Source organism: Canis lupus, chromosome 35 (genome assembly GCF_011100685.1).
Source record: "Canis lupus familiaris isolate Mischka breed German Shepherd chromosome 35, alternate assembly UU_Cfam_GSD_1.0, whole genome shotgun sequence".
Classification (NCBI taxonomy): domain Eukaryota; kingdom Metazoa; phylum Chordata; class Mammalia; order Carnivora; family Canidae; genus Canis; species Canis lupus.
Genome location: NC_049256.1, coordinates 26,878,334 through 26,890,599, shown reverse-complemented (window position 1 = coordinate 26,890,599; position 12,266 = coordinate 26,878,334). Strand labels below are relative to the sequence as shown.

The window sequence follows — 12,266 nt, the reverse complement described above, 5'->3', positions numbered from 1 at the left end:
GACTAGTGCATTGTGAGTCATGCTACCATGCTATAGCATAAGATAGCAGTGCTAATCTTTTTGTAATGATGTTTTCTGCTTTTCTCTCTGCTTCCGTGCATCTCTCAAGATATTATTAATTGTTCTGAATTTTAAATAGAAAATTAATTGACCAGTGATTGTTCCAAACAATCAAAAACCTACAAATGAAAAAAAAAAACCTATAAATGAGTCCAATAAACTTAACCCATGGTTTAATATTATGAACCCTATAACTTTTTTTTTTGAACCCTATAACTTTAAACCATCATATTAATAGGCTAATAAAGAAAAATCCTAGGGGTGTCTGAGTGGCTTATTTGGTTAAGCATCCAACCCTTGATTTTGGCTCCGGTTGTAATCTCAGGTTCATAAGATCGAGCCCCATGTTGGTCTGCACTCAGTGGGGAGTCTCAGTGGGGCTTAAGATTGTCTCTCCCTCAAAACTGGACAGTCACATGCAGAAGAATGAAACTGGACCATTTCCTCACACCATACATGAAAATAGGCTCAAAATGGATGCAAGACCTAAATGTGAGACAGGAATCCATCAAAATCCTAGAGTAGAACACAGGCAACAACCTCTTTGACCTTGGCCATAGCAACTTCTTGCTAAATACATCTCTAAAAGCAGGGAAACAAAGGCAGAAATGAACTACTGGGACTTCATCAAGATAAAAAGCTTTTGCACAGCAAAGTAAACAGTTGACAAAACCAAAAGGCAACCTAGAGAATGGGAGAAGATATTTGCAAATGTCTTGTTAGATAAAGGGTTAATATCCAAAATCTATAAAGAACTTATCAAACCCAACCCCAAGAAACAAATAATCCAATCAAGAAATGGGCAGAAGACATGAACAGAGAAATTTCTCCAAAGAAGACGTATAAATGGCCAACAGACACATGAAAAAAATGCTCCATTTCACTTGTCAGGGAAATACAAACCAAAACTATGAGCTATCACCTCACACCAGTCCACCACACACACACACACAATGGACTATTTTTTCATCAGAAATAATGAAATCTTGTCATTTGCAATGCCATGGATGGAACTAGAGAATATTATGCTAAGTGAAATAAGCCAGTCAGAGAAAGACAATTATATGATCTCACTCATATGTGGAATTTAAGAAACAAAACAGAGGATCATAGCAGAAGAGAGGGAAAAAAACATGACAAAATCAGAGAGGGAGACAAACCATAAGACACCCTTAAGCATAAGAAACAAACTGAGGACCACTGGAGGGGAAGGAGGTAGTAGGATGGGGTACCTGGGGGATGAACATTTAGGGAGGGCATGTGATGTAATGAGCACTGGGTATAAGACTGATGAATCATTGACCTCTACCTCTTAAACCAATTATACATTATATGTTAATTGAGCGTATTTTTTTTTGAGATTTTATTTATTCATGAGAGACACAGATAAAGAGATGTGGAGACACAGGCAGAGGGAGAAGCAGGCTCTTCTGCAAGGAGCCCAATATGGGACTCAATCCCCAACCCCAGGATCATGTCCTGAGCCGAAGGCAGACAGTCAACCACTGAGCCACCAGGTATCCCTGTTAATTGATTTTAAATAAAATTAAACAAAAGACTGTCTCTCCTTCTCCCTCTGCCTGTTCCCTAACCTCGCTCTCGTTCTCTTAAAAAAAAAAAAAAAGAAATGAAATGCCATTTTTCATTTATTAGACTGGCAAAGATCAAGATTTAAAAGTACAATATTGTTGGTGATGTAGGTGTGTAAACTGGTACATCTTGTTTGCAAAATGTTGCAGTATCTATTAAAATGTGAAAGCACATAGAACTTATATGTGACATTCTTAGGCATTTCCTGACCACCCTATCAAACATATCCCCCTATTATTGTCTCTGGTCCCTTATTTTCTTCATAGAATGCTGCAATTAATAGATATTTTTCTGTTTTTTTTTTAAATTTTTTTTAATTTTTATTTATTTATGATAGTCACAGAGAGAGAGAGAGAGGCAGAGACACAGGCAGAGGGAGAAGCAGGCTCCATGCACCGGGAACCCGATGTGGGATTCGATCCCGGGTCTCCGGGATCGCGCCCTGGGCCAAAGGCAGGCGCCAAACCGCTGAGCCACCCAGGGATCCCTATTTTTCTGTTTTTAAAGGTCTGTCTCCTCCGTAGAATATAAAATTCTGGGATCCCTGGGTGGTGCAGTGGTTTAGCGCCTGCCTTTGGCCCAGGGCGTGATCCTGGAGACCCGGGATCGAATCCCACATCGGGCTCCCGGCACATGGAGCCTGCTTCTCCCTCTGCCTGTGTCTCTGCCTGTGTCTCTGCCTGTGTCTCTGCCTCTCTCTCTCTCTCTCTGTGACTATCATAAATAAATAAAAAATTAAAAAAATTATTTCGAATATAAAATTCTGTGATGGCAAGTATCAAACTTAACTTGCTCTCTGATTTATAACCAGTACCTGCCATAGTACCTAGCATATAAAAAGCACCTGTTAATAAATTTTCCTTTTGATCTGAGAACTCCACCTCGAGGTGGCCATTTTTAGATGATCCTGAGGATTCTTTTTGACCTAATAATTCTATTTCTAGATGAGGATGCTACAGATAATGCTGTCACATATCCACGAAGATTTTCAATTCAGTACTATGTAATTATAAAATATAGGAAACATTTTAAACATCCAATAAAATATGGTCCTCCCGTTCAATAGAATGTTATAAAGTCAATAAAAAGAATAAAGTACTGGGTGACGGGCACTGAGGGGGCACTTGATAGGATGAGCACTGGGTGTTATTCTATATGTTGGCAAGTTGAACACCAATAAAAAATAAATTTATTTTTAAAAAAGAATAAAGTAGATTTATATGCATTGATTAAGAAATCTCCAAGAGGGCAGCCTGGGTGGCTCAGTGGTTTAGCACCGCCTTCACCCCAGGGCATGATCCTGGAGACCCAGGATCGAGTCCCACGTCGGGCTCCCTGCATGGAGCCTGCTTCTCCCTCTGCCTGTGTCTCTGCCTCTCTCTCTCTGTGTGTGTCTCTCATGAATAAATAAATAAAAATCTTAAAAAAAAATCTCCAAGATGTATTAAGTGAAAAAAGCAAGGTCTAAGCCCATGCTGTAATGTGGTATGGCTTGTTTCTAAAGACAGAAATACACATATGTATCATTGACTTATACCAGTGTTCCCCAACACTGTTTGGGGAAATTCTCAAGGTATGTGGTCCAGTGGCAATCAAGTCATCTAATAGGATGAAGGTGCCCTTCCACATCATGCTATCCTGTGAAATTCTAGAACCCTACTTTTTCACCTTCAACTCTGTGGGGCTTAGTAGGGTCTTGAGTCCTGAAAAGGTGACCCCTTTTCAAATGAGATAGTTTGCTTAGTAATGAAATGAAGTCTTAGTATTCAGGCAGATGTCACTAGATGACAATGAACACTTTATCATAAACCAAGAGTGGAGCTCATTCTAAAGTCTTCTGTGACACTGGTGCTCTCAATGTTAATTTTGTTGTCCATGAAGTTCTTCCTGATTGGATCTTTTCCTGAAGTCCACCAACTGCATTCTTCTTTGTACCTTCTCATTATTTTCTTTCTCCTTTCAGTCTAAGGTGGCATCTAATCTACTCTTTGGAAGACCCAAGCATCATGGACCTTTATCTTTTAGATCATGTTAATGGATAAACCCAATGTCCCCTTCAACCAGATGTTCCTTTTCTAATAGTCAAAACCAAGCATCAAGAAAATTTGGGCTTTCAGCACATGTACTGTTTTTTAAGAAATCAAACTTATAGTGGGTGCCTACACACCTTCCTAACATTACCCTGATTTTCATTCAGCTATCCACTTCTTCTCCAAGTAGCCTATAAATTCACTATACCCACATCTCCAGGAGAAGGCCAATTTTCATAGCAATAGAACCTTTCTTGAGAGTGGACATGTGACCTAAGCTAATCCAATTAGGATCCATCTCAGGATTCTTGTTTGGAATGCCAAGACAGAAACATTTTTTAGCTCTTCAGAGTGGACCAAGAAGTACATAACCAAACTCAGGATGTTTGGCAATCGTTTTGTTATTTAAAGGAAACCAGGCTAAGGAGGAAAATGACCCATGGAGAACAAAAAAGTCAAAGTCCCATAAAACCACAGGAAACTCATTCTCCTGCAGTACTTTTCAGTTACATGAACCAATAAATCTCCCTTATTTTTTAACTCAGTTAACTGCAACCAGAAGTATACACTCAGTTGAATCCTTAGTTATTTCTGGGGTTCTTCTGTTCCTCCTAGGGGCAAATGAAGGGCTCCATGAGACCCTTCACGAGAGAGAAAAGTCAGGGCAACAGGGAAAATAACGTTCACGTTAATAGCTCCAACATTTATCCTACAACATTCTTGTATATACACAAAACTTGTGAATAGATCTAAAATACATCAAAAACAGATTTCTTTGGGGAGAAGAGACAAGGACTAGGATGACTAGGACTAGGATGACAGACCTTTTATTAACTCTCCAACTGTAGTACTTAAATATCTGCTAAACCATGTGCACATTTTAAGTTAAAAATAAAGAGGCCTCAGCAGCTTTTTTCTTGAAGGACTTTCTAATGTAGTAGGTATAGTAGCACCATAAAGTCTTTTCATACTATTTTGGTCATATAAAATTGTTGTTAAAAGTCCTGCTGAAAGATAAAAAGTCCTTACTTGTCATCTTTCCCTTTTGTCTTCCTGTACACCATCTCTCGGAAACTGGCTAGAATCTTATTCTCTCTCTTCCGCCTCTCTTCCTGGTTAAAGGATGCAAGCGCTCTCTTCTCATCAGCACTGTAGATCTGGTTCTCTTTACGCAGTCGCACAGCCTCCATCCTACGATGCCTGCTACCACTCATAACATAACCTGAGCATTCAAATGAAGCAATCTCTTCACTTGTCAGCCCAATTTCACCTCTTCGTGGGATTCGCTTTCCAGCTTTTACATACTCAGCCATTGCTGCACCTTCACCTGGGAGCAGAGCATGGCCATAGTTCAAAGGTTTCTCCTCTTGAGACGTGTGTATTATGGGTGCTTCTGGACCTATCAGATCCATGGTATCTGCAATCTTTGACTGCTTAATCCAAATATCTTCCAGCAACTCCCCTTCTGAATCTTTAAAGCTTGAGTCACTGGATTCTTTTTTAGTCTTCTTCTTTTTCTTGTTTTTTCTTGCCCTGTGTTTCTTTTTCTTCTCCTTCTTCCTGGCTTTTTTGGCTCTCTTTTTATCATCATCAGAGCTAGAATCCATGTCGGAGTCTGAATTACCATCACTATCATTAGAATATTTCCTGTGTTTCTTTTTGGACTTTTTCTTTCTCTTCTTCTTGCTTTTTGAACGACTGGCCTTTTTCCTCTTTCCCTCGGAGCTGGATTCTGAACTGGCGGTCTTCTGAGCCTTCGCCCGGTCATCCTCCACGGGGGTGTGCTCATCAGAATCCAGCTCAGGAAACTTCGGAGACAGCCCCCACACCTCAGGGGCGCCCAACTCCCCAATCCTTTCTCTCTCCTTCAGCCTCCTCTGACGATAGCTCTCCTCCTCCTCCTGGTACTCCTCCGCCCACTGCCGGTCCCTCGGGGAGTGGCGGTGATGGCAGTGGTACCCGCTGCCGCTGCCGTAATAGACGGAGGACGACGAGAACGCATAGTCGCAGGGCCCCGGCGGTGGTTCTCGAAACTCAGAGCGGCCGAGCGGGTAACGGGCGCCAACGCCCGACCCTCCCCACGGAGGTCTGAGGGCCTCGCGGCCGCAGGAGTAAGAACGGACGAGGCCTCCCCACGGGGAGCGTCTGGCCTGCGCCAAAGGCGGGCTCCCCGACGAGCGGCGTCGCCACCTCCGAGAGCCCACAGCTTCCTTGGAGTAGCGGGACCGGGACACCGGGGCCATGAGTGACGCCTTCACCGGGTACCGAAGGGCCAACGCCAGTCAGTTCATACAGAGATCGTAGTTAGCACCAGCCCTTCCGGCCCACGCAGGCACGTCAGCAACGGTCCGCTCGTGACTTCCGCTTCCGGCGGGTTGGTAGGCGCGGGCGGAAGGCGCGCCCCGGGGGAGGCGAGCGGCTCTAGTCTTAGGGTTTGGATCTGTGCCTTGAGCCCTCGGGAACACAAGAGGACTGTGCAGTGTCACCCTCTATTCTTCCCACGTCTTCTACGCTGCTTGGCTATTCGCCTTCAACCATCTTGACACCCTTCGCTCCTCCTTGGTCCCTTCCACCCTTCTTACCATTTCCCCTTGGTGGAGGTTCCCTACGTCCTTTGGTCCTTTCGTTGATCCCCTAGAAAGAACCTGTCCGTTTCTTCATGGTGGAAATACTTTTATTAATGAATTGCAACACCCCCCCCCCCCCCCCGCCGCCCTTGTGCCTACTGGAAGCAAGAACCAGAACTTCTTTTGGAATTGAAGTTTAAAGTCAGCCTCTGAGCCAAGTGAAGGCCAGAGTCGTGATTTTAATTCTTAAAATCACACACTTTTCTACCCCTGAAACACAGGGAAACATCCTACTCAGTCTTGTAGATGTTTCCTAATCTGGTTAATTTTCACCAGAAATTTTGTGATTAGGAGCCACTTTCTGTACACACTTTTTTCACTGTCTGAAATGGCCAGTATTTCATGCAAGATCATTTTCTTTTGATCTTAAAATGTATGTAGGCAACACCATCATCTTAGTTCTCTATACTTAAGTTCACCTGTTCAGTTATTTGACAAACTCATAAAATCACAGGAAAGCTAAGTCAACGGGATCCCTCGGTGGCTCAGGGGTTTAGCGCCTGCCTTCCACCCAGGGTGAAATCCTGGAGTCCAGGGATTGAGTTCCATATCAGACTCCCTGCATGGAGTCTTCTCCCTCTGCCTGTGTCTCCGCCTCTCTGTGTGTCTCTTAGGAATAAATAAATAAAATCTTTAAAAAAAAAAAGCTAAGTCAGAATTTAGAAATAATGCTTTCCTGATTTTAAATAGTATAGTAAAGTGGGGAAATTAAATTGAAGAGGATCAAATTAGATTTTTAGATGACATTTACCAGCAATATGAGATGCTCAGCATGGAAGTCAGCAACCTGCAAACCTCAAATTTGTTATCAACATTCCCATGGCCTATCATTTCCTGTGCAGATATGCTAGATATCTCCATGCAGCATGAAGACATTGACTTGTCCCACTTCATCCCTGAGATGACTGCGGAGCTAAGAATATATCCAGGAAAGCGCTTCCAAGCTAGCTCTGACTCCTTCCTCCTGGCCCTCTACATGAAGAAGTTCAGACACTGGGCTCCTACCCTGGAGTATTACAGTGGCTACAAGACCTCTGATCTTCACCCGTGGACAAGCAGTTGAATATCCCGCTGTTTTTGCATCTTTGCAGTAGGCTCAAGACTGTGCATTCCAAATATTCTCACAAGGTCTTCTCTGAACTCACCAAAATCTCTCCCTGGGAAATGTGAAGCTGGAGGAGATTTTGAACTACTACTAACTCTGAGGATTAGAATTAGCACTCTGGCAGCATCCACCAGGGCCAGGCAGGCTATATTTATTGTCTATAAATTTGTCTTTTGATCACTTTGCTCCATTTTTAATCTATGTCTTCCCAAACTGATAATGTTATAAACTCTTAATTTTTAATGAAAGAAAATAAATTATTCTAGTATTTGATTAGAAATTTAATTTAAAAAACTATTTTTAAGGGTATATAATAATACATTTTTTTTGTAATACAAGTCTTCTAATGGGAAAAATAAAAAAATTGAGGGGGGATGCCTGGGTGGCTCAGTGGTTGAGTGTCTGCCTTTGGCTCAGGGCGTGATCCTGGAGTCCCAGGACTGAATCCCAAATTGGGCTTCCTGCATGGAGCCTGCTTGTCCCTCTGCCTGTGCCTCTGCCTCTCTCTCTTTCTCTCTCTGTTTCTCATGAATGAATAAATAAAACTTTTTTTAAAAATTGAGGAATAGCATTTGCTTAATTAGGATTCTACCATTGTAAGGCAAATGCAGCCATAGATAATATGTAAGTAAATGAATGTGTTGTAATAAAACTATTTATAGACATTGAAATGTGAAAGTCTGTAATTTTCATGTCACAAACTTTTATTATTCTGATTTTTCAACAATTAAAAAATATAAAATAGTTTCTTGTTCTTGCCACACAAAAACAGACAGTGGGCCAATTTTGGTCTGTAGTTTGTTGACCCTGACTTAGTAGAGAAAGCAGTGGTATAAAAAATATGCTGATAAAATAAAAAATAAATACCTACAATACCTTTTTCAGGGGAGAGGCTTTATTTTCTTAATTTTATTTATAGGTGAGCAAATATTCATTCAGATAGAGCACAAAAATGTATTTGAAGATCTGTAAGAAAAATGGTAGTTTTGGGGGCACCTGGGTGGCTCAGTTGGTTAGGTGGCTGACTCTTGATTTCTGCTCAGGTAGTGATCTCAGAGTCCTGGGATCAAACCCTGCATAGCGGGGGGTGGGGGACAGGGAGGGTAGTCCATGCTCAGCAGGGAGTCTGCTTGAGGATTCTCTCTGTTCCTCTGCCCCTCCCCCTACTTGTGCACACACACACACACACTCTCTCTCTCTCAAATAAATATATAAATAAATCTTGAAAAAGAAAAAATAGGTAGTTTTTGAAATAGCAATACATTCTAATCATTAAGAAAAGCACCAGATGTTGAAAGCTCAGCTAAAATGAAATTGCTCTCACAGGTATTATTTTACTATCTTTCTCAAAATTGTTTTCCATAAATTTCCCCAAAATTTTTGTTTTAAAAGATTTCAAACCTACAGAAAAGTTAAACACTTGTATGTTTAACTTGTGTGTCCTTTACCTAGATTCACTAATTGTCAAGATTATATTTCTTACTTGATTGAAGGAAAATTAGAAATTATTAATATTACTGAATACTTTAGTAATCAACATCTAAGGAAAGGGACATTCTCCTTCGCAACCATAATGCCATCTTTACTCTTAAGAACCTTAATATTAGGGATCCCTAGGTGGCTAAGTGGTTTGGCATGTGCCTTTGGCCCAGGGCATGATCCTGGAGTCCTGGGATTGAGTCCCGCGTTGGGCTCCCTACATGGAGCCTGCTTCTCCCTCTGCCTGTGTCTCTGCCTCTCTCTCTCAGTCTGTGTCTCTCATGAATAAATAAAATATTTTTTTAAAAAAATAACTTTATTTTTTTTTTTTAATTTTTTTTAAAATTTATTTATGATAGGCACACAGTGAGAGAGAGAGAGGCAGAGACACAGGCAGAGGGAGAAGCAGGCTCCATGCACCGGGAGCCCGACGTGGGATTCGATCCCGGGTCTCCAGGATCGCGCCCTGGGTCAAAGGCAGGCGCCAAACCGCTGCGCCACCCAGGGATCCCAAAAAAATAACTTTAATATTATTATTAAATATTAGGTGGTGTTATCTAACATGCAGGATATGTTCAAAATTCTTCAATTGTTCCAATCATGTCCTTAAAATGGGATTAAAAATCCAATCAAGTTTCTTGCATTTGATTGTGATTACTCTCTAGTGTGTTGAATGTAGAATGGTTTCTCTGCCTACACTCCCACCTCCACTTTTTAAAAATTATTTGACACAGTTTTGCAGGGTCTGGGGTGATGTTTTGTAAAATGTCTGGCAGGTTGAATTTATCTGATAATTTTCTCCTGATTAGATTTAGGGTAATTCTGTTTGGCAAGACCACACAGGTCTTCTTGTGGTACCTCCTCAGGAAGCACAGAACATTAGTTTGTTACAATCTATATTTATTACTAAGAAATTCCTAACAAGCCAGTTCTATAGAGCTCTGAGGACAAGCTGGAATTAAACATCCCTCCAAATTACTTCATATTTGCTGTCTTCACAATATTTAGTGATTTTTACCCACCAAGCCAGCAACAACAAAGGCACTCACTAATGAGACTTACACCACCTGATAGTGCCCTCCTGCTGCTCACCTACCCTCCTGCGCACAGTGCTCTGATTGACACTTTACACAGTATTTCTACAAGGCTTAGCTCACTTGATATGCCCATGGTTGCCTAAATATATGTTGGGAAGAGGAAACAAATACTTGTGTTATGACTACAACCTGTTTCTTACCGCCACCCCCTAATAAAAGCAGATACAATGGGACTAAATTAAAATGTTGATCCTTGTGTAACATGGGTTTGAACTGTAGGAGTCCACCCATATGCCACTTTTTTTTATTTTTAAGAGTTGACAGCTTTTGCTGTCAAGCAAAAACCTCAAGGCATTTATTGACAACTGCATAACCCAGTCTCCATGGGTCGCCTGCTGCCCTCTGAGTACCTTGGCAGCCCCCAGAGCCCCAGGATGGGGCAGGACAGCAAGTCTCTGCGTGTACTCACCAGGTGGTCCTGCCCAGGCTGGGGCCTAGCAGACAGAGGCTGGGCTGAGGCAGAGGACTTGTTTAGACCGCAGGGACCGCGCTGGGCCAGGATCCCAGGCCCAGCCCGTAGCCTTAGGGCGGCAGAGGCCGCCCAAACCCAGGCGCCCCCCTCGGGATTCCTCCCCAAGTGGGCGTCCAACCCCGCAGCATTCCGAGGTGGCGCTCGCACAGTGGCGCGGCGGTGCACCTGCTGGCCAGTGCAATGGCTGCTGCGCCCAAGCCTCCAGGCGCGGGAAGGCCACCCAAGAAGAGCAATGACCACACTTTGGGGCACCTATACATGAAGGTTTTATGTTGATTTGTCTGTTTTTTACAATAAATGTACATGCGGTATTGTAAATGTGTTTTCTCTTCCTTATGATTTTGTGAAGGGTGGACTGCGCCTGGGCCAGTGCACCTAACCGCTGCGATGTTGGAGGGGCAACCGTACAGCTTAAACACGCAGTTTTTAGGGAAAAGACTGGTAATGGAAGTTAGGAATAGAGTGTGAAGAGACATGAGGGAGACTCCTAGCAATGCCATTTACTCACCACTTCAAGAGTCAGGGGAGATAAATATAAAAATGCTTAATGGGGGCAGCCCCGGTGGCGCAGCGTTTTAGCGCCGCCTGCAGCCCGGGGCTTGATCATGGGGACCCTGGATCGAGTCCCACGTCTGGTTCCCTGCATGGAGCCTGCTTCTCCCTCTGCCTGTGCCTCTGCCTCTCTCTCCCTCTCTGTGTGTCTCTATGAATAAATAAATAAAATCTTTAAAATAAATAAATAAATAAATAAATAAATAAATAAATAAATAAATAAATAAATAAAAACGCTTAATGGCCTCTAGCGCTGGGCAGCCTGGGTGGCTCAGCGGTTTAGCGCCGCCTTTAGCCCAGGGCTTGATCCTGGAGACCCGGGATTGAGTCCCACGTCCGGCTCCCTGCATGGAGCCTGCTTCTCCCTCTGCTTGTGTCTCTGCTTCTCTCTCTGTGTGTGTCTCATTAATAAGTAAACAAAATCTTTTTTTAAAATGGCCTCTAGCTCTGTGTCAATACAGAGCCAGGAAGAGGGTGAGATAGGCACTGAGGGCCCAAATTTAAGGATGAATCCACACTCTTTAAATTCTGTGACCTAAGTGCCTCACTCTCCTCACCCTACTCCCAGTTCTATAAACATTAGATGTAGACAAAGGAGCATCTCATTTTTCTTCATGAAACATATAGAAGAAATTCTTTGGAATTCTCTATGGTCTTATACAGAGGATACAGAATTAGGAAAAATGCTGTATAATTTTGGAACTATATACAGTTCATGTTGTAACAGTTTGGTGAGAATCCATATAGTTGATTCTCTTAATACGCAGGATGACAAAATACTTAAGATATGGGCATTTTAAGGTTTCTGTGCAGATTGGAGAATTGTTTCTTCTTAATTGTTCTGAAGATTTCTATATATTGATGCCTAGAAGGGTCAGATCTGCCTCTAACACTTATAGCAACATCTCAACTGTTACTTAGACAGTTAATTTTATCTTAATCTTACCATTAAGGTGTGTCAGGATTAAGTTTTTATATCTTTAAGCAATAATCAAGAAGAAACATACCATTTAAGGGACTTTTAGAGACCTCAGAGTTAAATCAAAGATAACCTACTTATAGTTTTCAACATAATGAATATAATGGGAAAATAGAACATATGTAAATGGGAAAAAATACAGAAACAAAGAATGAGAAGCTATGGGGAAAAGTAGAGAAATGTATATCCATAATCTATTTAAGGATTAAGCACCAACATTGAACAATTTGCTCCCTTGCTATCTTAATTATGGGAGGAAACAGGGTTTCTAGAAA

General features: G+C 42.1%; 1 protein-coding gene across 1 annotated transcript; it reads right to left on the bottom strand.

Annotated features, from left to right (window-relative positions):
• Positions 1–4,491: 4,491 nt before the first annotated feature.
• NKAPL (NFKB activating protein like) lies at positions 4,492–6,024 on the bottom strand. Its single transcript, XM_038584452.1, has one exon. The coding sequence runs from the start codon at positions 5,921–5,923 to the stop codon at positions 4,706–4,708; it is 1,218 nt and encodes a 405-aa protein (XP_038440380.1). The 5' UTR covers positions 5,924–6,024; the 3' UTR covers positions 4,492–4,705.
• Positions 6,025–12,266: the final 6,242 nt, after the last annotated feature.